General features: G+C 36.5%; 5 protein-coding genes across 5 annotated transcripts; 3 read left to right on the plus strand and 2 right to left on the minus strand.

The window, feature by feature from the left end:
- Positions 1-2,921: 2,921 nt before the first annotated feature.
- Positions 2,922-5,411, plus strand: LOC105952251 (putative pre-mRNA-splicing factor ATP-dependent RNA helicase DEAH5). The gene has a single exon (XM_012975785.2). It carries the CDS (start codon positions 3,024-3,026, stop codon positions 5,244-5,246), a length of 2,223 nt encoding a protein of 740 aa, XP_012831239.2. The 5' UTR covers positions 2,922-3,023; the 3' UTR covers positions 5,247-5,411.
- Positions 5,412-6,384: 973 nt separating this feature from the next.
- Positions 6,385-8,099, plus strand: LOC105952250 (putative pre-mRNA-splicing factor ATP-dependent RNA helicase DEAH5). Its single transcript, XM_012975784.2, has one exon. The coding sequence runs from the start codon at positions 6,400-6,402 to the stop codon at positions 8,047-8,049; it is 1,650 nt and encodes a 549-aa protein (XP_012831238.2). The 5' UTR covers positions 6,385-6,399; the 3' UTR covers positions 8,050-8,099.
- A 535-nt stretch (positions 8,100-8,634) lies between these two features.
- Positions 8,635-10,987, minus strand: LOC105952305 (flavonol 3-O-glucosyltransferase F3GT2). The gene is made up of 2 exons (XM_012975840.2): positions 10,326-10,987; positions 8,635-9,697 (listed from the first exon to the last, which is right to left on the minus strand). Exons 1-2 carry the CDS (start codon positions 10,810-10,812, stop codon positions 8,814-8,816), a joined length of 1,371 nt encoding a protein of 456 aa, XP_012831294.2. The 5' UTR covers positions 10,813-10,987; the 3' UTR covers positions 8,635-8,813.
- Positions 10,988-16,196: 5,209 nt separating this feature from the next.
- Positions 16,197-17,032, minus strand: LOC105952249 (pathogenesis-related protein PR-1). The gene has a single exon (XM_012975783.2). The coding sequence runs from the start codon at positions 16,939-16,941 to the stop codon at positions 16,444-16,446; it is 498 nt and encodes a 165-aa protein (XP_012831237.2). The 5' UTR covers positions 16,942-17,032; the 3' UTR covers positions 16,197-16,443.
- Positions 17,033-20,320: 3,288 nt separating this feature from the next.
- Positions 20,321-21,754, plus strand: LOC105956469 (protein CUP-SHAPED COTYLEDON 3). The gene is given in 6 exon segments (XM_088824769.1): positions 20,321-20,628; positions 20,867-20,930; positions 21,040-21,252; positions 21,448-21,526; positions 21,528-21,639; positions 21,641-21,754. Coding segments are annotated over 6 exon segments (744 nt in total). The 5' UTR covers positions 20,321-20,466.
- Positions 21,755-24,612: the final 2,858 nt, after the last annotated feature.

The raw sequence follows: 24,612 nt of genomic DNA on the forward strand, positions 1-24,612 counted from the left end.
TTATATTTTCTTCAAAATATTTCAACCAAATATTTTGACTAATCATCAATCAAATAATTTAGTGAGAAAAGTTTTTTTTTTTTTTTTTTTTTTTTTTTTTTACGAAAACATAGTTTTTTCAGTAATTTGCTGTAATTTTTGTTTTTCGCATTTTTTACGCTCGGAATTATGTTAATGGTGGAAGAAAATAATAATTTTAATCTATTATTTTGCACTCTTGAAATAAACAATTCAATAAAAAATGAAATTAATTACCTTCATTAAGTTATAAATTTATAATTGAGGCAGCACTGTGAATAATTTATTGTGTTTCGTGCGTGCAAAATACTATTAATTTTTTTTAAGGGTGCAAAAGGCCAAAATACCATATTTCAAGGCTGCAAAGTGAGATCAAGCCATATTTCGTTGGTAATTAATAAAATTTTATTTATTTAATATTTTCTGGGGTATAATTTCATATATTTTCCTGCATCGCTGGAGCGGCATTGAAATGGAGATTCCCAAGTTTAAATTCTCAACCGTTGATTCATTGTACTTACACCTTCGCACATGGAATTGCACACACTAAATCCAAGTTTAAGACAATAATTTAATTAGTATTCGGTGGTTCTAATATCTTTTTCCAGATGGCAGCACGTGGTAATTTCATTAACGGTCAGCCTTTTTCCCCAAGTAAACAATTGCCCAATTTTGTTGTTTTGCTATTTGCGGTTGTATTTAATTAATTAGTGAGAGTTGATAATTTTATAATTGAGATATTTCATAGGGTTGGTGCTTGGTAACTTGGTAGGTAGCTGTAAATTTGATGGATTTTTGTAAATTGAAGATGAAAAATGGGTAATATAATAAAAAATAGGAATTAAAATTCAGCATTAATACAAATTACAATGATTTTATTTTTGTAGCAATTTCGATTCTTTTATGTTATCAATTTGACGAAATAGAATAATCGATATAATCGACGAAATTTGATCGAAATTTTGTTATGTTACCAATTTTAATTATAGTTACAAGCCAAAGTGTTATTTTTTACTGGTATATCCTATTCTCCTGCAATGGCTTACGAAATACACGAGACATGTAAATTATATGTGACGATCTTGATGTAAGAAGAGTACTTGACAAGAGAGTTCAAACTCGGGTTAAATGACATACACCTTTTGTGTTCCATTAACTAAGCCATCCATACAAGTAATATTATACAATGTCCGCATGTGTGCAGCTCAACTGGTTCCGGGGTAGTAACTTGCTACAAGGTTCTAGGATCGAATTCTGACAGCCGCAGTGTGTGGATTTCAACTCCAATGAGGGTTGGTTCTTTATGGGCACCAAGTCCGGGTTCGCTACCTTAACAGGCCGTTGAATTATCGTGATTTACATTACTCTATCAAATACTTGTCGGGCTACGGGATGGGGGCATAGGGGCAAAGATTTCGCCTTAATACAATTATTTTTACAATTAAGGTAACCAAGAAAGAAGAATGTGATTAGATATTCATCCAATTGGGGGCCCAAATTCGTGTCATGAATCATGATGTGGGTACTAATTACACTTACTGAAAATTACACTTATAATATTCATATTATCATGTACCTAATGTTATAGGTAAATGTAAAAAAATGGAATTTATGAACTTCACCAATTTTGATAAGAAAATTTCCAATTTTGAAGCTAAGTTTTTTTATTTCAATTTTTAAAATTTTGATTTTTTATGTTTCGAACATAACTGAATTTAGTTTCACTGAAATAAAAAAATTTTGACCTTCTGAAAGTGGTAGTTAATTCCAATTCGATCCTTCCACTTTTCACCCTAGGTAATGTATATCCAATCGAACATAAATCAACTATACATTTTACAAACATCAATTGTGTGTGAAATTTTATTTTTAGTCCACAACTATATTATTGCCGACGAATTTTAGTAAGTGTAACATCTGTAAGACCGAATATATATTTATGTATTAAGTTTTATTCCTTGTTAATATTGTAATTGGTGCAGTTAATTACTACCAAGGAGAAATAATGGTGGTGGAAGCTACGCGCATTCGTAGTCTCAATCCCATATTGATGCCAATGAAGGATCGTAATTTATCAATAGATCTACGGTGGGTGCGGCTTATTAATTAGGCGAAGAGTACGAATGTGGATACAGATGCGAGAAAACACGGGGCCCATTTAATCCACGTACACGTTGTGAGATTGCACCGATACCAAACGTGGGATTACGATGCTATTGCTATCACGATTGTTGAAAAAAAAAAAAACATAAGGTTTTTTTTATAAGAAAAATAAAATTTCGACTAATAATTATTTGTGTTCTTTTTTTCTTCCCATTTTGTAATAATAGTTGTGAAACAATGTAAATATATTTGAAAATTGGATTTGAACAATTTAGCTCGAATCCGATGTACCATGTTCTTTTCTTTCCCTTTTTTTCTGCTATTCCGGGCTACGAATCCCAAAAAAGTGTCGCAATTTTAGGTTTTGTAGCTCGAAATTAAATAACGTGTACATATAATTCGTTTTCGAAAAAAAAAATATTGACCGAAAAATTAGAAAATTCGTGCTAGTTAATACAGATATATGTTAAAAAAATTCAGAAAAATAGAAAATTAGATTTTCAATCATCCAATAGTATTTGAGGAAAAAACCGAGGTTTACAAATTAATGCTGAAAAAGTGTTTCAATGTTTGTATGATAGTAATATTCAGAGGTTTCCATAATTTCACGTGTTCTTCTTTTGTTAGGAGTATTATGTTTCCTTGTACGAGTCGGTTTCCACTTCGGCACTTCCCATATATATATATATATATATATATATATATATATATATATATATATATATATATATATATATATATATATATATATATAGATCAGGGTGCCATTGAAAAGCTTATATATACCTTGAATCCTAAGGAAGAATATATTTATTTTATTTTACTGTTGTTTAATTCTCTCGATACATACATATACATACACGTCTTTTAGCGTTTTCTTTAATTTGTGTAATTCATAAAATATGAGAGGCGGCGAAGATGATTCCCCGCCGCCGCAGGAGAGAAGTTTCCAGAAGAAAAAGGAGATAATAAAGAAATCGGATAGGCCTTCGAATCGTGCGGCGGCGCCGCTTCAATCCGCCGCAGCAAAAGAGTGGAGGATAAGGGTTAATCCAAAGCCTGTAAAAACAGAGGAAATTAGCGCTCTCGCTGAAAAACTCAAAGGTCTTGATTTATCAAGAACCACCGCGCCGGAGTTGAAGAAATTCAGACAAAAATCAAAGGTAATTCCACCAAGAAGAAGACCACGCCACGTAGAAATCAGACGAAGCTTCCCTATCTACAAGCTGAAGAACGAACTCGTTCAGGCCGTCCACGACAACCAGGTCCTGGTCGTCATCGGAGAAACCGGTTCCGGCAAAACCACCCAGTTAACTCAGTACCTAGCCGACACCGGAATATACACCACCGACGGCAAAAAAATAGGTTGCACTCAGCCTCGTAGGGTGGCGGCAATCTCCGTCGCTAAAAGAGTCGCCGAAGAATTCGGCTCTCCGTTAGGACGAGAAGTCGGCTACACGATCCGTTTCGAAGATCGAACTTCTCCGAACACCATTATCAAGTACATGACTGATGGAATGCTTCTAAGAGAAATTTTCACCGACAAAGAATTGTCGAATTACTCGGTAATAATTCTCGACGAAGCACACGAGAGAACTATTCACACGGACGTACTCTTCGTACTACTGAAGGAGCTCCTCGAACGGAGGCCCGATCTCCGCCTGGTTGTAACTTCCGCAACTTTGGATGCGGAGAAATTTTCCGGATATTTCTCCAACTGCAGAATATTCCGGATTCCCGGGAGAATATTCCCCGTCAAAACAATCTACGTAGATCCACCGGATGATCGCGAGTACGTCGATTTGTCGTTGGATATGGTATTGCAGATTCATGCGACCGAACCGGAAGGTGGCGACATACTCGTGTTCTTGACCGGTCAAGAAGATATCGATTACGCGTGCCAATCTCTCCACGAGAGGATGGAGGAAATTTTACGCGAATTACATGAAGAAAATATATATATTCGAGAGCTGATAATTTTACCGGTTTACAGCGCTCTACCTAATGAAATCCAATCGAGGATATTCGAACCTGCGCCTCCGGGAAAGAGGAAAGTCGTATTCGCCACAAATATCGCGGAAGCTTCTCTGACGATCGACGGTATATTCTACGTCATAGATTGCGGGCTCGCTAAGCAAAACGTATACAATTACAAACGAGGCATCGATTCTTTGGCGACAGCTCGTATATCGCAGGCGTCAGCACAGCAGAGGAAAGGTCGAGCTGGTCGCACAGGGCCAGGAAAGTGCTTCCGTCTCTACACAGAGAGCACTTTCCTCAACGAAATGGGGGCCGCGACCCCCGAGATACAAAGGATCAATCTTTGCACGACCGCTCTTAACTTGAAATCAATGGGCATAAAGGACCTAGTTGCGCCATCTTTCGATTTCATGGACCCGCCTCCGCCAGAGGCACTAACCTCCGCCATCGAACAACTGCGCAAATTAGGAGCGCTCGATAAAAACGGGGTCGTCACAAATTTGGGTAAAAAAATGGCCGAATTTCCGCTCGACCCACCGATGTCGAAGATGCTTATCGCCAGCGTAGATCTCGGTTGTAGCGACGAGATTCTGACGATCACAGCAATGATCCAGACAGGAAATATCTTCTACCGACCGAGGGACAGACAGGACGAAGCCGACAAGAAAAAGGAAAAGTTCATCCACCCTAGTGGGGACCACCTGACACTCCTCACGGTTTACGAGTTGTGGAAAAAGGCGGGAAAATTTTCGGGGCAATGGTGCTACGACAACTTTGTGCAGTCGCAGTCTTTGAGGACCGCGCACGATGCGAGAAAACAGCTTGCTTCGATTATGGAGAGGCTTGGATTGGGTGTTGTGAGCTGCGGCAAGGATTTTACGAGGGTTCGAAAAGCTGTGGCGGTTGGGTTCTGTTTGCATGCGGCGAAGAAGGATACGCTTGGAAGAGGGTACGTGAGGTTGGTCGATAATCGGAGTGTTTATTTGCATCCGAGCAGCAGTTTGTTTACGAGGCAGGCGACTATGCCTGAATGGGTTGTGTATAATGAATTGGTAATGACGACAAAGGTTTATATGCGCGAAGTTAGCGCGGTCGATCCGAAGTGGATTTCAGTTCTTACAACAAAATCAAGAAGAGCAAGTTGATCAAAATAATTTATTAGACAAGTAATTATTTAATAGGTTAGACAAGTTTTTTATTTTTGTTTTTTTGTAGCAATTATTCTGAGAAGGTTGAGGTGTGAATTATGTTTTTGAATAAGGGAAATATATGGAAGTGTGTGATTTATGATATAGTAGATTGATGTTGCATACTTTGTTTATTTATTTCATCTAATATTCATTCAAATTATGTTCCAGAAAAATCGGACATTGCAATTTCGAAAATTGGAACGAAAAATATTTGTAACAAAATCTGAACGTTTTGGATTAGGATTTTTGGAATTCAGAATTTCTTTTTTCTTTTGTCACCTCTATTATAAAATAAAATTAAAAAAATATTTATGTGTAATTTACTTTTTGATCACTTGTTTGCATGTAATAATAAACCATGCAATGGTTTCTCAATCGCACATCGGTGTCCTAACATTCCCTTTCGGCACTCGATTTTCTTTCTTGCGTACGACGTGTGGGACGGGACCCCTAAAGGGCATGCTTTCGGCGGGTCCCACATTGAGGCGGGGACGGTTACTCGAAGCCTCGCCTGGTAATTTCGAAAATGCCATTGAAGAAGCGGAAGACGACACCCGGCCTGAAAATCAGCTGCTTGATAACTGATGCATTTCTGTGGGTTGCCTGTGAATTGGCTGAGAAAAGAGGAATCACCATGGGTGCCCTTGCCTGAAAATCAGCTGCTTGATAACCGACGCTTTTTCACTCTTTCTCGACGGTTTTTTTGCGTCGCCTAAAGCCATATATGTTGTAGTGAACCACCGCGCCGCCGGAGGTGAAGAAACCAAAGCCAAAGGTTTCACTTTCACCACAGCACGAAGAAATCAGACGAAGCTTCCCTATCTACAAGCTGAAGAACGAACTCGTTCAAGCCGTCCACGACAACCAGGTCCTGGTCGTTATCGGCGAAACCGGTTCCGGCAAAACCACCCAGTTAACTCAGTACCTCGCCGACACCGGAAAGTACACCACCGACGGCAAAAGAATAGGATGCACTCAGCCTCGCAGGGTGGCGGCAATCTCCGTCGCCAAAAGAGTCGCCGAAGAATTCGGCTCCCCGTTAGGACAACAAGTCGGCTACACGATCCGGTTCGAAGATCGAACTTCTCCGAAAACCATTATCAAGTACATGACTGATGGAATGCTTCTGAGAGAAATTGTCACCGACGAAGATTTATCTAAGTACTCTGTAATAATTCTCGACGAAGCTCACGAGAGAACACTCAGCACCGATATCCTCTTCGGATTGCTCAAGCCCCTTCTCAAACGCAGACCGGATCTTCGTCTGATCGTGACTTCCGCAACTTTGGATGCAGAGAAATTTTCCGAGTATTTCTTCAATTGCAGCGTATTCCGAATTCCCGGAAAAATATTCCCCGTCGAAGTAATCTACATTGAGCAGCCGGAAAGACGTGGATTTGTCAATATGTCAATCGACGTTGTACTGCAGATTCACACGTCCGAGCCGGAAGGTGGTGACATACTCGTGTTCTTGACCGGTCAAGAAGAGATCGATTCCGCCTGCAATTCTCTCCACGAGAGGATGGAGAAAATTTTACGAGGGAAAAATAGAAACAATTGTGGCCGAGAGCTGATAATTCTACCGGTTTATAGTACTCTGCCTATCGAAATCCAATCGAGGATTTTCGAACCGACATGTCCCGGAAAAAGGAAAGTGGTTTTCGCCACGAATATTGCGGAAGCTTCTTTGACAATCGATGGCATATTCTACGTCGTCGATTCGGGTTATGCGAAGCAAAATGTGTACAACCCTAACAAGGTTCTTGATTCTCTGGTGGCGGCTCGTATATCGCAGGCTTCTGCTAAGCAGAGGCAAGATCGAGCTGGTCGCACAGGGCCTGGAAAGTGCTACCGTCTCTACACGGAGAGCACTTTCCTCAACGAAATGGCCCCCACCACGACCCCCGAGATTCTCAGGATCAATCTTAGCACGACGGTTCTTAATTTGAAATCGATGGGTATTGAAGATCTATTCTCGTTTGATTTCATGGACCCGCCTTCTCGACAGGCACTAGCTTCCGCAGTCGAAGAGCTGCACAAATTAGGAGCTCTCGACGAAAATGGGGTCATCACAAATTTGGGTCGGAAAATTGCCGAATTCCCGCTCGATCCTCCGTTGTCGAAGATGCTTCTCACAAGCGTGGATCTAGGTTGTAGTGACGAGATTCTTACCGTTACCGCGATGATTCAGGCAGGCAACATCTTCTACCGGCCGAGGGATAAACAAGAAGAGGCGGACAAGAAAAGGGCAAAGTTCGTACAACCTAGTGGGGACCACCTGACGCAGCTCTTTGTCTACGAGGCTTGGAAAAAGGCGGGAAACTGTTTCTCCGGCCAGTGGTGCTACGACAACTTTGTTCAGTCTCAGTCGATGAGGAGGGCGCACGACGTGAGGAAACAGCTTGTTTCGATTATGGAGAGACAAAATTTGAATGTTGTAAGTTGTGGTAAGAATGTTACGAAAGTCCAGAGAGCTATAGCCGCTGGTTTCTTTGCCAACGCATCGCGGAAGGATCGACTCGGAAGAGGGTACAGAAGAGTGGCTGACAACCAGAGTGTTTATATACATCCGAGCAGCACTCTGTTCTCGAGTAAGCGTCAGCCCGAATGGGTTATCTACAACGAACTGGTGATGACGTCGAAGGCTTACATGCGTGATGTCACTGCCGTAGATTCCAACTGGCTTCCCAAATCAGTGTCCTCTACGATAAAATCAGCAAGATCCAGAAACAAGTTCGTGCACAATCGACATCATTGATCTATAATATTATTGTAGTCTAATATTCTTTTCTATTTGGAGTCATTGGTTTTGTGTTATGTGATTGTTTCAATGTTTTAAAAATCGGACCGAATATTGACTCGGGCATGCTACTGGGTCATGTTTGGACCAGTTCAACCGGTTTAACCGATTTTTTCATTTTAATTTATAATATAATTATTTATATTTTGTTTTAATAGTAAATAGAACATATTTTCTTTCACACATTATCCCATTACTCATTTCCGATTGAAACATAAATCAAACTTACTTTTATTTTACACACACAATATACCAGCACACGCATATCACACTGAATAATTTTAAATATTATAGAAATTATAATCTATAATAATATATCTTCCAATTTAAAAGTTTTTTTATTTTGAATTAATTTTTTTTTTTCTTTTCAAATGGGCAGTAAAAAGACGTCGTTTTAGTCATTTAGTTTGTTTAATTTAAAAATAAACTCACAATTTTGGACTAAAAAGCCCGACTTACACTCAGGGTTCCGATATTCCGGTTCAACCGGTCAAACGAGACCTGTATCGTTTTATTTCTTGGATACATAATCAAATAGATTGGTTTATGTGTCCGAAAATGGGAACTGAAAGATTATTCGATCCTATTTCATTTTATGCAGATGTTTTTAACACACAGAAATCTAGTTCATGAATCTACCATAGTAGGAACAGAGCATGAAGCTAAAGCCATCATCAACCAACTACATAGTTTATTCTCCAGGGATTAACTGTATTTTTCTTTTATTTCTGGACACTAATTATTTCCAACAATTTCTTAAAATTCTTCGACGAACTCCCCTCCAATCCAACTGCACCCGCAGCTTTCTCCTTCAACCGACAAACATTCTCCCTAATCGCCTTTCCCTCCTCGCCCGTCATCACACAATGCAGCGCCTCAACTGTCGAAGTTTTACCGAACACCCCTCCTTCAACTCTCACTCCAATTTTCCAGGTGTCCTCCACCATTCTGCTATTTACCTTCTGGTCCCCGAAAAACGGCCTGCAGATCAACGGCACCCCCCTGGAAACACTTTCCAGGACCGAATTCCACCCGCAGTGCGTCACAAACACCCCCACACTACCATGCTCGAGAACCCGCGCCTGTGGGGCCCACGAGACCATCTTCCCATATTTGCCCGTTCGCTCGATAAATCCATCGGGTAGTAATTTCTTCGCCTGGTTAGTTAAAGACCAAAGAAATGGGAATTTACAGGCTTCCAGGGCTTCCGCCAGTGCCGCCAGTTCGTTTTCAGGCGGTGTAATCACCGTACCGAAGCTGATGTAGACGACTGATTTGGGCCTGGTTTGTGTTTCCAGCCATGAAAGGCATCCTGTTTTGTCATTATCGGGGCTCGGTGAGGCGGTGGGGGTCGAGAGAAGCGAGGGGCCCACGTTGAGAAAATGTTGGAATTTGGATTTCAGGTCTTTTGTGATCAAGGGGTCGATTTCATCGAAGGAATTTAAGACAACGGCTGTTGATTTCGGGAGATTTTGGACCATGTTGTTGATTGTTATTGCAAGTGGCGTTGGATTTTGGTCCAGGAAAATTTCTGGCGGGAGATCGGTGAAGTGTACCTTTGACAATCCTGGGATAAATGTCAACGTTTGTTCTTGATCTGCTTTTTCTGCAATGAATTTTTTTATTAACAAAAATATAGTTATAAAAAATAAAAAATAAAATAAAGAGTATAAAGCACTAGAAAATATAGTACAAGTAATTAAAAAGATTATATGGGCAAATTGCATATCACCCCCTGTAAATTTTTAGTTTTCGCACTTTAACTACCCATCAATTTTTTTATAAGTGAATGTCCCTTCAAAATTTTATTCTTGCTGCACATTGCCCCATACTAAAATTATAATGGATTATTTTTATCGGAATTGAGTATTTTTTTTTGCAGCCCCTTAATAACACTACTTTTTTGCACGCTGCTCTTTTAAAATGTTATTTTTGTTTTACAATATTGGTTTTTGGGGCAAAGTGCTACCAAAATAATATTTCGAGGGTGGAGTATCCTTTTTTTATATTTTTAGGGGGGAAAGTGCAAAAATAGAAAAATTATAGGGGTGATGTGCATTTTTCCAGATTACATCAATAATTATTAATTAGTGGAATTTTGTTTTTTTAAATGCCTTGTAAAGAGGCTTAACATCGTATAAATAATATCACAACTCTTTGGAGCAGAATAATTTTTTTTTGATGAAGAAATATTAATTATCAACACTATAATATAATTAGCAAAGCCAAATTACCTTTTAACCCTTCAACTGCTTTCAAGATTTCATCAGTGTAAACATGGGCAGAGAGGGAACAAGAAGCAGCAGTCCAAAAGGGTACCCATGGCACTCCTCTTTTCTCAGCCAAATCGCATGCAAACCACAAAAACGCATCGGTTATCAAGCAGCTGATTTTCAGACCAGTGTCGACTTCCGCCACTTCAATGGCGTTTTCGAAATTACCGGGTGAGGCTTTGATGAACAATCCCACGGCCTCGAAGTGGGTCCCACGGAAAACCTCGCCCTTGGGGGTCCCATCGAACACATCGTACGCCTTTATGCTCTTATTAGCGTCCGATTCACGCTCTGGAAAAATCGTGCTATTGGAAATCGCGCTATTGAAGAAAGAAAATTGAGTACCTGATGGAGAGGCTGCGGCCAGCCTCTCCACCAGGGCGAGTAATGGGGCGGCGTGTGTGCCGAAAGGGAATGCTAGTACACCAATGTGTAAGCGAATACCCATTCTCTTGATTATGTGTATTCAAAATAAATCAAGAAATCAACAAGTATTTGAGGAAATAAATAAGTGATGGTGTAGAGAAATTGTGTTTAAAAATTGTTGGGTATTTATTTAGATTGTGATCAATGTGTGTGGGTGAAATAGTGCCACTTACTAGGAAGCTCCGACCTCGTGACTTTGTGTTACCTACTTCCCTTTCAAATTAATGTTGCTGTTCAATTTATTAAAAAATATAATTTATCCTGTTGTTTTATAAGGTCTTGTTTGGTTGGGGAGATTAGTTATTGTTGAATAAATAATTATACTTTGTTTGATGTTTGGTATCTCAATTAACATGGCTGATCGACTTGTAAATATTATGCTATCGTGATTTACTTTGTCTTCTAGGCCTGTGTGGTCGACTCATAAATATTATGCTATCGTGATTTACTTTGTTTCTCAGATCTTTCAAAGTCCAATAAAATAACTGGATTGCATTAAATTATTTAGTTTTGGCTAATCTTATCTTGACAACCAAACGAGGACTAACATAATAAATTTAAGATAAATTTGTCATGTAGCAAGAAACTGTATCCCACATAAGAAGAATATACACACCATCAAATTTTGCTCTCCCAAACAAACCACACGTGTGAACCAACTTTCAATCCTCAACCCCCAAATTCTAACCAACCTTCTCCAACTAACCTTTCCCACAACAAAATTTGGACCCAATAATTTTATTTGATTTGGCAGCATTAATAAATCGAAATTAATTTGTTAAATCAAATTTTACTTTTTATTTTTTAAATGAATAATTTGTTCTTAACAGTAAGTTATAATTTTTTTTCATTATTATTTGGAGACGTGTTTTAATTTGGAGTTACTTTTATCTTGAAATAAATTTTTAGTTATTTGTTTGAAGTAGTTCAAAAGAAATGATTCTATTTCACCGAACATACGTGTTCGGATGTAGTAGATGTTTTTTTCTCTCTCTAAGTTTCGTGTTTCTTCACGAACCAACACCAATAGTCTATAAGTACGAATAGAATCTAGCAAAATTTTACATATGTATTAATTAGACGTTAACGCATTCTTCATTCTTATTTTATGTCGAAGTTATGTCGGTTAATTTTTCAAGTTCGGTGTGGGTTTCAATCCTTGTGCGGTACTCAAATATATGTATATATGATTGTTGTACCTTCGCAGCCCAAACATTTTGTCTTGAGAAATTATTTTAGCTAGCCTCAATCGACTTTCCTCGCGTGTGACCATGTTTCCGTATTTTCGGCAAACAAATAAGTATTTTGCAGATTGTTTTAATAGACAACAACAATCCGTTAATAATACATTTCTCTTTTACAAATTCCTTATTAATCTAGAAATATTCTTAATCTCTTAAAATAATATCTAAAAATAGTATATGTTGTTATTGATACGTTCAAAAACAAATCTCAAAATAGTGTTGAAGCAAAATTTCTAAGTTCTCTTAGCAATTTCAATAAAATGAATTTTTTTATTTAGTGCATAAATGATTATGGTGAGTATATAAGGCTCATATGTGCTCATATATCCTCAGGCAATGTTTGAAAGCGTTATGGAACCTATTTTGATTTCATTTTGAGGAAATATATTTTGGAGGAAGAATTTGAGAATGAAAGTATTGGTTGTTTGTATTTGGAAGGAAACAAAATACACTGTAGCAGTCATATCATGTTTAAAAGTGTTAGAAAAAAGTATTTTAGAAGAAAAAAATTAAAAGATGAAGTGATATTTATTTGTTTTTTAGTGAAGACATTTTTTTCCGTAGCAGTCAAATCATTTTACTGTAGCGGTCACATCATGTTTGAAGGAGAGATAAACTTTTGAGATTGTTTTGAGAAAATTATTTGAAAAGTGTAATAAATATAAGGTTGCGGCTATATGCAATACTAATTCCACTTGTGCAAGACCAAATTAAAGAAAGATTCCAAAAGATTCCATTTTATTAAGATGGAATGACAAGTATACCCATAAATTAAATTAGCTTTTGTTTGCTCATGCAAGACCAAATAACAAATAATAAAAAAATATGAAACAACTAAATTTCGACATTAAGGTGTCGAATATATGTCCATAAATTCGACACCTTAATGTCGAAATTTAGTATATTTGGACTAATTTGCTAAAAGTTAAATTTCGACACTAAGGTGTCGATTTTGTACTCCAAAATCGACATCTCAATGTCGATTTTACCTATAAAATTCGACATGTACATGTCGACCGTGTCTGCGCGGGATTTTTTTTAACATAAATATGAAAGAACTAAATTTCGACATTAAGGTGTCGAATATATGTCCATAAATTCGACACCTTAATGTCGAAATTTAGTATATTTGGACTATTTTGGTAGCAGTTAAATTTCGACACTAAGGTGTCGATTTTGTACTAAAAAAATCGACATCTCAATGTCAATTTTTGCCTATAAAATTCGACATGTACATGTCGACTGCGTCTACGCGAGATTTTTTTTTTGGAAAAACGATATTCTAGCTAAAAAAACACATAAATGCATATTTTCTTGGATTTTTCCACCATAAGATTCTTCTATTTTGATGTCTTATAACTCCATACTTGCCATCTTTGTAAGATTTGTTGAATTTTGACGATTTTGAATGTTTAGGTTTTGTGGGTTTATAGATGAGGAAGGAGAAAGGTTTTGATGGAGAAGATGAGAGTTGGTCTTGTGGTTTTGTGATAGGTTCTTTTTTTGTTTTTGAGTTTTTGGTATCGCACATTTGGAATTTTCAATTTTTTAACAAGTAAGGGTATTATAGTATTTATACATTGAAAAATTTAATTTGGTCTTGCACAAGTGGAATTAGTCTTGCATATAGCCGCAGCCTAAATATAATTTTGTTTTGCGGAATCAATGAAAACAAAATCAAAACACTACATTGCCTGAGTTATTTGCACACACTCATGTGTAAGCTGTAATGGTTAAAAAAAGCCTCAATATTAAAACAATTAGCAATTAAACCCCTGTTGTTGCATTTTATTTAGTTCACTGCCCCTAATGGAAGAAAGACTATACTACCCTTCAATTAATAACATAAAACTAGAATTGATATATAATAGAGGCCAAATTGAAATTTTACTAAACTTCTGAAACTTAAATTATGGGACTGAATTGTAATTTTCCCAAACATAAAATTGAATTGGATTTAAATATAATTAATCCCAAACTTTGGATCAAATTGCAATTTTTAAAATTTCTTAAATAAAGTAAAAAAACACTTTTTTTAATGGAAAAAAAAAAGAAAAGAAAAGAGAGAAAATTGCGTTTTTCCAAAATTCTTCTTCACCATGGAAACCACCGCCACCACCAAACTCACAACACCACCTCCGGCAATCACATCTTCACACCGCCGCCACCCCTTCCTTGCACCACCTGCCTCCTCCACTCTTCTTGTCCCCTCCACCGCCAACTTCTCCTTGCCAGTTCCACACCAGCCGATTCTTCTTTTGCAAATTCTAGAATCTTAGCAAGCCTAACAAAATTACTAAACTCCAGCCAAAGCTCTAATTACCACCACCGCCAAAGCCCTAATCGCCGCCATCATATCTAAGAAGATGATAAAAAGCAGAAAAACAACGGGGAGGTTTGGATCCGGAGGCATAGGTACCTTGCATAATGATGGGCTACTATCGGGTGATGCCGGAGAAGACGCAAAAAAAAGGCCAAAAATAGTTCTTTTCGTGGATTTTTTTTTCTCTGAAAAGCTCTGTTTTCGATGCGGGTAGATATTTTCTTGGATTTTCACGGGTTGTTGATGGGTTTTGCAGATGAATAATGAGCTTAAATCTTAGCTCCAAACCGAACCGAATTTCATCGGAGAAAATTTTAGAGTGGTGGGGCGAAGCGGAGGCTGAGTATATGGAGGGAGGTGAGGCCGGAGAGAGTGTTCGTCGGAAGGAGAGTGGCGGTCAGCTATGTTAAGTATATTTTTGAAAAATTGCAAATTAGTCCCTGACTTAAGAAAGAAGAGGGCTTTTTTGAAACTTCAAGGGACTAAACTGAAAATATTGAAAACTTTATTTGGGGCTTATTTTTAAATTTTATAATATAAAGGGTATTTAAGTCATTTCACGTCAAAAAATTGAACCCCAATCGCATATTTGGCAAATGTATCACACGACCAGTTGGTAGGAGCCTTAATGTCGTTGACTATGTAACTTAGGGGAGTATGTGCTAATTTTTTAACAAATGAGCTTTCTTAGCCATTAGACATTACACAAGGGTGCCGGGTGCTAAAACCTCTAGAAAAGTTAGAGAGAGAAAACTACCTGAGAGGAGTGATCATCTTCATAGTTATGTTGTATTCGAATTCTATGGAAATCTACATTTGTTCTTTGATCAATAAAGTTGTTCTATCGTTCATTGTGTTTATAGTTCGAGTTCCGTGACGATCAATTGTACACACACACACAGTCTTTTTCACAAAAAAAAAACTTGTATCCAGTACACACACATATAGTTCAGTATGAATTACTTTCAACTTCTCATTTTAAATGAACTCAAATTACTTTATTATATTATGCCTCTTACCCTTCTTTTTAAGAGTTTAGGATTTTCGGGTTTTGCCACCATCGGTAACACCGAACATGGCGGCAGTACGACGACGAGCCCCCGGAACTCCAATTTCCAGTTAGTTGACAAAGTTTTGTCTTATCATTGGTTTTCTGCCTTCAGCTGTCAACAACGGCGCGTCACGTCGGTGCTCTAATTAGTCGACTGAACTATTAAGCGCCTAACTATAAGATTAAGCGCCCAACTTCATAAGATTATTCGATTCGAAAAGTTTCTAAAATTTTGGAAATCACATAACTTCTAAATTTTTATGAATGAAACGAATCGGGTAAAGAGAGAATAAAGCTTTTTGTTAATGATGAATATCGAAGGGGAAAAATATATAGGCTTTAATTTTGTGGAAGACATATAATAGCTTGTAAAACCATACAAGAGACGCAAACCACACTAAGTTAACCATATGTGACAAGTTTGACTAGCGACCGTCGGCAAAGGGGATTCGAACCTGGGTCAATTGATACAGACTCACTTGTATTTTTTTGAATTACGATCACATCAAAACTCAAAAAATGCCGTTAATTTTATATATACTTTTTATTCCAATCCAAAACAAAAATGGAAAAATTGAAAATCACCGTTCCAAAATTGGAACTTTGCGGAGCGAAACCAATGAAACTTGAAAATCTTGTTCCAACTTTCGCGGTTTCATCCATAACCACAAATCTAGAAAAAAAATCGAATTATCTTGTGTATTGCGAATGAAACCATCTCGATTCATCACTAGCATTCAGACAACTATATAAAATGATGTATATATTGTTTAATATGCCACGATTCAAGAAATAAAAATGGATTAAAAATTTAATATGAAAGTATTATTAATCAAAGAGCTGAAAAAGAATACTGAGTACTTAAATTGGCATAATACATATAATAAATACTCATAGTTCAACTTTTATTTATACATATATGGATTAAAAATTTCATTCCAAAAAAAAAAAAAAACCAAAGCTCCATACCATAAAAACAATATAATATTTTCATATTATATATATGTGTATATATATATGTAATAAAAATAAATATTAATAAGGCCTCTCTCCAATGAAATTTCCAGGTGGATCATAGTTACAAATCATGAAAACACCTCTACCGCCATTACAGACAACTCTCGAGCACCCAATCCTCCTCGTACCTCTCCACACAATCTGCGTGTAGTGCCCGCACTCCTGCCTGTACGCGCACGTGTTCGACCAGTAGTTGTACCCCCGCCGCTCCGACACCCACGCCGCCGCCGCCTGCGCCGGCGTCCACCCGCCGCCGCTCCCCCAGAATATGTTCTCCCCGTACGGCCCGTTCGAGTGCTGCAGCGCGCAGTCGCCCCGCCGTTGCCCGGCGTACGCGGCCGCGTAGGCGGCCACTCGCTGGTCCCACACCAGCGGCGGCAGCTTCAGCGCCGCCCGCGCCGTGTTCTGCACGCCCAGGAACTGCTGCACGTAGTTCTGCGGCTGCGGCGGAGGCAGCTTCGGGGCGGCATCGGCGGCTGATATGAGGAGGAGGAGGAGGAGGAGTATTAAGTGCATTGAATATTTTTGTTCATGGAATTTTTTTGTTTTAAATTTTTATTTTTGATAAGTAGTTAGCAAATATTTATTATGGTAAATATATTTATTGGATGAGAGAATAAAGTAGTTGAAAAAAATAAGGAGTTTTTAAAGTGTCAAACTATGGGGTGGCAACCATGTTCGATAATGATTACCACATCTTGTAATTAAGGTGTCAAAATATTCTGGCTGAGCAATAAAATAAATTAGCTTATTTATTTATTAATATTATCACAATTTGTTTTGTATTATTATGTGGAGAGAATTCTTCATTTAAATGTTGTAATAGAATATTAAGTGTTGACTATTTGTGTACGATGCAAAGTCAAAATTATATTTTTTATCAAAAATGAATTATAATTGATGAGTGATCATGGAAAAGATATATAATCTTAATTGCTAGGTTCAAATTTATAAGGGTAAATAGTACTTATTTACCATGTTGTTATAAGCTTTTGCAGATGATTCATTTGCCCTCGTAATATCGGTACATAATCCCTTGTGGTTTATGGGTAGCTTTCGTTAGTTTTTTCGTCAAATTTAACTGTTTGTATCAAACTTCAAGGGAATTATTTGCAAAAATAAAAGAGAAAAGGAAAGCACAAGGGATCATTTACAAAAAAAATACTTTGGCCTGTTGACACATACGATTAAATTTGATGGAAAAACTAACGAAAAATATTCCCATCAACCACAACGGAGTTATGTGCTGGTATTAGGGGCAAAAAAAATCATTAGTAAAAAGCTTGTAATCAGATGGGGATTAAGTACTATTTACCCAATTTATAATGAGTTTGGCAGGTATGGACTAATGATTGCAAGGATGGATTCATTTGACCAACAAATTATCCTCTTAACGAAGTTTCGTACTACTACATCAAATTTAGTTTTAATTATATTTCTATTTTATAAGTCAAATTAAGATGTTCAGTCTCAAAGTAAGATGTTCAGTCTGAAAATTCAATTTTATCATCAAATTCCTATTTCTATTATATTTCCTAACTTTGCCCCTTAATAAATACTCATACTCATAACACATTCGGATGGTGAATAGATGGGAGTAGACCGTAGGGGTGTAAATGAGCTGAGCGGCTCATGAGCAGCATGAAAAAAACTCGAGCTCACGAGCCTTCTGACGGACTCAAGCTCATGAACCGGCTCGCAAGCTTTATATATATATATATATATATATATATATATATAAATGAGCTGAGCGAGCTCGACAGGCTCGACTTGAGCTTGAGCCCGAGTTCGAGCTCATTAAATGAAAGCTTGATGAGCTTGAGCTCGAGCTCACCAAATTTGACTCGAGCTCGACTCGTTTACACTCGTAAATGGGAGTGAGTTTGGACTTTTATGTTCAATGAAACATGGAAGAATTCCTTGAATTTTTTTCTTTCTTCCTTTATTGACATTTTGGCCCCAAGAAATAGTTGTCCATTTATTTAGAAGTTAGATACTTTTGGTTTAGACACCCAAAATATTCAGAGGTGATTGAATTAGAGGACCCGGAAAAAATATGTCATGAGTCATGACTCATGACCTCTCAAAGTTCAAACTATCGCCTAAACTGGCGGAACATGATTAGTTGATTACCAACAACTCTCCGTATCTGTTTCTTACAAAGTTTTTTTGCAAAAAGTATCCCTATGAAATTTTGAACTGTAGAAAAAGTCCCTGTATTAAAAAATATGACTAGAACCCCCCTACAAACTTTTTTAATTAACATTCATTCTTCATCTTCATCTACAACCCACTCTTGTTAAAAACTCCGAAGACATGGCCCCCAAAAACACCCGCAGTGATTTTGTGCAAACATCTTCGCCAGAAAACCATGGCCGTCATCTTCGATCTCCAATGATGGATTTTGAGCAATGGTGAATTGAAAGCCTAGATTCAGGATTGGGGATTCATTATAATTAAGTTCAATTAACTTTCAATTGGAAATTCTAAATTGAAACGGATGAGGTGGTGGTGGCGGCGCCGGATAAACAAGCCGCCGGAGAAGATGGCTGTAAGACGAAGTGAGAAATGCGTTGAGGAGTGTTTGTTTGTCATAGGAGTGTAAACGAGCTGAGCTCGAGCCGAGCTCGCCTTATTTCGTGAGCTCGAGCTCGAGGAGCTTATAAGTTTTAGCTCGAGCTCAAGCTCTTTGTGTTTCTAAGGAGCTCGCGCTTGAGCTCGCGCTTGAGCTCGTATACGAAACGAGCTCAAGCTCGAGCTCGGCACAATCAAAAATCCATCCATCAAATTTATTTTTTCAATTAAAAATGTAATATTATTCTTTTTTTATTTATTATTATTAATATCCATTATTATATATTATTAATATGTATTAAAAAATATAGAGAAAAGGTAAAGCTTACGAGCCTGCTCACGAGCTGTCGAACACCTGAAATGAAGCTCGAGCTCGACTTATCAAAAAGCTCGAGCTCGTGACGATCTTTTGTGACAAATTCTAAATTCGTCACATTAGTAATAGATCTTATGACGAAATCGTCGCGTAAATTAAATTTTTATGCGACAACATTAAAAAATCGTCACAAAAGGAAAGGCTGGCTAGTTCTAGCAATTGCCGCACATTTTTTTGTGACAATTTGCAGTTGTTTTATGACAAAATAGTTTCGTCACATTCATTATTTTTCCTGACAAAATTAATTTCGTGATTGGATAAAGTTCTTTTCAATTTAAAAAAAATTCCCTCCCATTTTTTAATTTTGAACGCCATTTTTCTTCTTTATGTGATAAAAAAGGTATTTTGTCTCTTAAATACAAAACTAACTATTTTCGACTCCTCTTAATTAAATATTATTTAATTGACCACAAAATTTCCTTTGCATTTGGTTACGTCTTTTTCCCTTGCCATTATGTTCTTCGTGTGCATTTGGTCTCTCTCTCGCTCTCGTTCCGACCGCCACCGCCACCACCACCACCACCACCACCACCTTCGTTGTCGCCTCCACCACCACCCCGTCTTTCAATCTGTGCAGTGAAGGTTACTAATTTCTTCTCCTCTCCACCCGTCTCCCTCTCTCTCATTGGTAAAATTAGGGTTTTTGCTCAAAGTGCTTAAATTGGCTTTTGTCCTCAAAATTAAATGAGATTTATTTAATTTTATATTTAAACTCTTATATAGGGGTTTTTTGATGTTTGAATTTTAGATTAAGTTTTTTGAAATTACATGTTAGAAATTAATCGGAAATATAAATCATAATTATGGTGCTTTAATTTCAGATTTCATTTTTCAATGCATGTCTACTAATGAACCCGAAAGAAATTGAAGAGAAAATAAAGGCATATGTAATTTCATATTGGCATATTGTGCTTCCACAGATGACTGCTATTTGTTTGTTATTTTCAATTGTAATTTCATGTTGGGTGATTAATCTGCATTTTGATTTATATTGATGGTGCAAAAAAACAATTTTTTTTTATTTAACTTTTAAGCAATGGTTTGAAATTGAGGATTGGACCTGTTAACGTGTCCAAAGTAGCGACGATGAAATGTTCAAAGATGGCTATAGACATTGGAGAAACAGAACATATGCATATTACAAGAATATTGTGAAAACAGGGGAAATTCCAAGAGATATGAGTCCACACGATGAAGTTCCTATTGCAAAGTGGCTTGCAGTACGTCGTTGCCTCGAGAGTTCAAAATTTAAGGTTACGATAACCTTAAATCCCTTTTTATTGTTCCGACAACAAAATCCCCAACTTAATTTATTGTTCTAATGGCTTTAAGAATTTTAATACTACAATATTAATGCCTTTTTATCTAAGCCTAAATACAAATCAAACAGATAATGCATTGGAAGTAGAGGAAGTTCTGGTGATAATTTATTATCCTCAATAGGCTTTAATAAAAGTAAATAAAGTTCAAATGGTTTTGAGAGTTGTGCAGCTAAAGGGGGATCTGGAAGCTTTGGAGATGGAAAAAAAGCAACAACCGATTACAGCAGGACTCGGTATGTAGTTTATTTACTATATTTGTTTGATTGATAAAATTATGCATTGTACAACTATATATTTTTCTGCAATTTGAAATTGATTATAATGCATTGTGCCATTACTTAGGTTTACTGAGCTCGAGCGCAAATAGTATAATCAGTAAAACGGCAATAATCGAAATTGATTATAATGCATTGCTGCCACCTGGTTTCAGGTTTCATCCTACTTATGAGGAGCTTATCACCTTCTACATAGCTTCCAAAGTCTTCAATGGCACCTTCTGTGCTGTCCACATTGCTGAGGTTGACCTTAACAGATGCGAATCTTGGGAACTTCCTGGTATTTTTTTTTTAATTTATTTATTAGGGCTTGCATTGCATGTGTTTTCTTCACCACTTTCATTTTCGAGTTTCTTGTTCTTGTTCTTGATATATATATATATATATATATATATATATATATATATATATATATATATATATATATATATATATATATATAGACATAATGTAACTTATGAATATGGTTTTGTAGATGTGGCGAAAATGGGAGAAAGGGAGTGGTATTTCTTCAGCTTGAGAGACAGAATGTATCCAACTGGGCTGAGAACTAACATCCACCGGCGCCAGTTACTGGAAAGCCACCGGAAAAGACAGAGAAGTTTACAGCAATACTAGTGGTGGTGGTGGTGGTTCAAGTACTAATGGTGGTGCACTTCTTGGAATGAAAAAAAACACTGGTTTTCTACAAAGGGAGGGCCCCACGTAGGGAGAAAACCAAGTGGGTCATGCATGAATACCGCCTCGACGGCGACTTTGCAAGAACAAAATCTTTTTGGTAAGAAAATTCAGCTTTAAAGCGTTATAGTATTTTCCATGTGTTGATGTAAAATTAATATTTTTTTTAATATTTCAAACTCCAAGTGTTATACATAGATTAGCAGCAACCTGCCTAATATGTTCTTGACATGTTTGATGAATGTTATGAGGTGATTCTTTCATTAAATGGGATTTCTTGTCCAAGGTGATTCTTCTATTGGTCTATGTTGTTTGAAGGAAATTTTTACCTTTTTATATTTATATCCTCTGATTGATTTTAGTGTGTGTTATATGATTGATTTAAGTGCGTGTTTTATTGGAATCATGCAAAATTCGAAATCTTTATATGCATTATCGTTGCTCTGGTAAAATAATTTACGATTGGTTTCCGAGTACGTTTTGAAGATACATCTGCTTGTATATTTGAAGTTACAGTTCTTTTCGCTTATGCTTTGGGAACCAATTTGAAATTGATGATAAATTTCATTTTCGAATGAGCTGCATCTGAGTTTCTATGTAGTTGGGCAATGTAGTTAAATTGTGGTCCAATCTTGTTAAGCATCTGTTTTTTTTTTTTTTTTGTGGTATTTATGCAGATTGAATTTGGACGAATGTTTAATCTTTTGAAGGATGACGTTGCTGTTGATAATATGTTCGATCCTTCCAGTTTATTGGTGAAGTGAAGTCGGTTTTTGTTGAGATATTTTTGTATTTAGATCAATGGGCATATCTAGTGTACCGTTGGATATTTTTTAGACTTAACTTTGCAATTCAGACCATTTGTTTAATAGCAGCTGGATTATTATCTATCAGTTGTTGAGATGTAAATTCGAATATGAGACAATAATTATTTTAAGTTTCTTTGAATTTATTATTTTGACGAAATTGTAAGTTAAACAGTCAAAACAACAATATTTATATTAGAAATATATTATTTTTGATAAATCAAATGAATTTTATGTGATGAATAATATGTCACAATAAATAAGTAAAAAATGCTTATTTTGACAATATTTGTGGACTTTTAGAGACGAAAATATTGTCACGATACAATTTTAGTTCATGGGACGAACTAATCCGTCACAACAAGTAAGCTGGGGAGACACTTATTGTGACGAAAATCAATTGTAGTGACAAAACAATAACTCTTATGTGACGAATTATTCGTCAAGAAATCGTCAATAGTTGTGACGAGTAGAATATTCGTCACACGCTATCCCGACGATACAGTATTTCGTCACCTAATGCCTGTGACGAAATCTTTTGTCGCAAAAGGTTTTTGTGACAAAACTTTAAGCTTTCGTGACAATAATTTTCGTCACATAAAATTGTGTTTTTCGTAGTGGAGCTCGATTTTTCGAGCTCGAGTACGAGCTTTTTTCGAGCAAGCTTCGGAAGCTCACGAGCCGGCTCGTCTCATTTACACCCCTAGTTTGCCATGGTGTGTGGTTTGGGTTTTGTAAGAAATTATAAACATTACAATTGGGTCTCTATAATTTCAACTATTTACATTTAAAAGTTAAATTATTAATGAAAAAATCCCAATCATCAGTCACATAAATCGCGAGTGAAACACACTAACTCGACCTAGGGGGAATAGTGCCTTTGCCTAAAACTCGTATGGGTATTCAAGTCATATTTTTTAACATAAGAACTTTTTCTACAGTTCAAGATTTCACAGGGGTACTTTTTGCAAGAAACTATGTTTCTTACATTCAAATAAAGATGGGCTAAATTTCACTTTGCACCTATAAAATGTAGTATTTTTGCACTTTGCATCCTTAAAAAACTAATAGCACTTTGCACGAAACGCAATGGATCATGAATTGAATATTTAAAGCTTAAAAGCCAATTTCATATTTTGTTGGTTTTTTCTTTATTTCGCAGGTGCGAAGTTACAAATTAAATTGTTATTTTCTTACACCTCCAACCAAATAGCGAGTGTATAAAGTGAAAAAGAAAAACAAATATCACACTAAATTACTAAAAAAACTATATTTTCTTACGAACAAAAAATACAATATTTCTGTTTCACTAAATTATTCAGTTTAGTTTGATAAATCTTTTATTGTAATTGGTGAAAATATTTAGTATAGATCTTTGGAAGAAAATATAACGTTCAACTAACTTGATAACAAAATAAAGGGGTTTTTTAAAAAAAAAAATTGTTGTATGTTAATTTTTCCTCTGTAGGTTAGAAATAATTGATTAATGTATAAAAAAAAAGGTAAATTACAACCACCCCTGAGGTATAATCAATTTATGAAAAAACTCCTTTTGTTTGGATATATAATTATATCTATCCCTCAATTATGTTTTTTTTTACACCTCCATCCTTATGATGTCAATTTCAACATAATCATGTAGATTTTGTGGAATGTGCTCTAGTTTGTACTCGTTTTGTGTAAAAATACAGTTTCTGATGCACCACAATCTGATATATACAAGCCAAAAAACACATATTATGATCATCTTGCTTCAAAATGTGGAGTTCGAGTGGGATAAAACGGGTACAAAAGTGATAATATTCCATATAATGTCAAAGATTCCACTAAATTTGAAACCGCAAGGGTGGACGTGTAAGCAGATTTATAGTTCAGCGGAGTGATTGTAATTACCCAAACAGGAGGGGTTGGTAATTTAACCATACCTTAGGGGTGATTGTAATTTACCCTAAAAAATGATTTGACTTTGCGCATCATAAAAAAATACCATCACAAATATTAAATTACCTTCACTAGCTTCAAAAATTCATTTGTATACATGATTTATTGTGTTTCGAGAGTGCAAAGTGGTATTAATTTTTTTTAAGGATGCAAAGTGCAAAAAACTATGTTTCAAGGGTGCAAAGTGAAATTAAGCCAATGAAGATATGAGAATG

This window comes from Erythranthe guttata, chromosome 10, assembly GCF_056151865.1.
Source record: "Erythranthe guttata isolate IM_541 chromosome 10, IM_541, whole genome shotgun sequence".
NCBI classification, from domain to species: domain Eukaryota; kingdom Viridiplantae; phylum Streptophyta; class Magnoliopsida; order Lamiales; family Phrymaceae; genus Erythranthe; species Erythranthe guttata.

What these genes read in the sequence shown, in the direction of transcription:
- LOC105952251 (XM_012975785.2), top strand. Translation starts at nt 3,024, where the DNA reads ATGAGAGGCGGCGAAGATGATTCCCCGCCGCCGCAGGAGAGAAGTTTC.
- LOC105952250 (XM_012975784.2), top strand. Translation starts at nt 6,400, where the DNA reads ATGACTGATGGAATGCTTCTGAGAGAAATTGTCACCGACGAAGATTTA.
- LOC105952305 (XM_012975840.2), bottom strand. Translation starts at nt 10,812, where the DNA reads ATGGGTATTCGCTTACACATTGGTGTACTAGCATTCCCTTTCGGCACA. An exon ending in AGCAGTTGAAGGGTTAAAAG is followed by an intron (nt 9,698 to 10,325) that starts GTAATTTGGCTT and finishes AATTCATTGCAG; the next exon opens with AAAAAGCAGATCAAGAACAA.
- LOC105952249 (XM_012975783.2), bottom strand. Translation starts at nt 16,941, where the DNA reads ATGCACTTAATACTCCTCCTCCTCCTCCTCCTCATATCAGCCGCCGAT.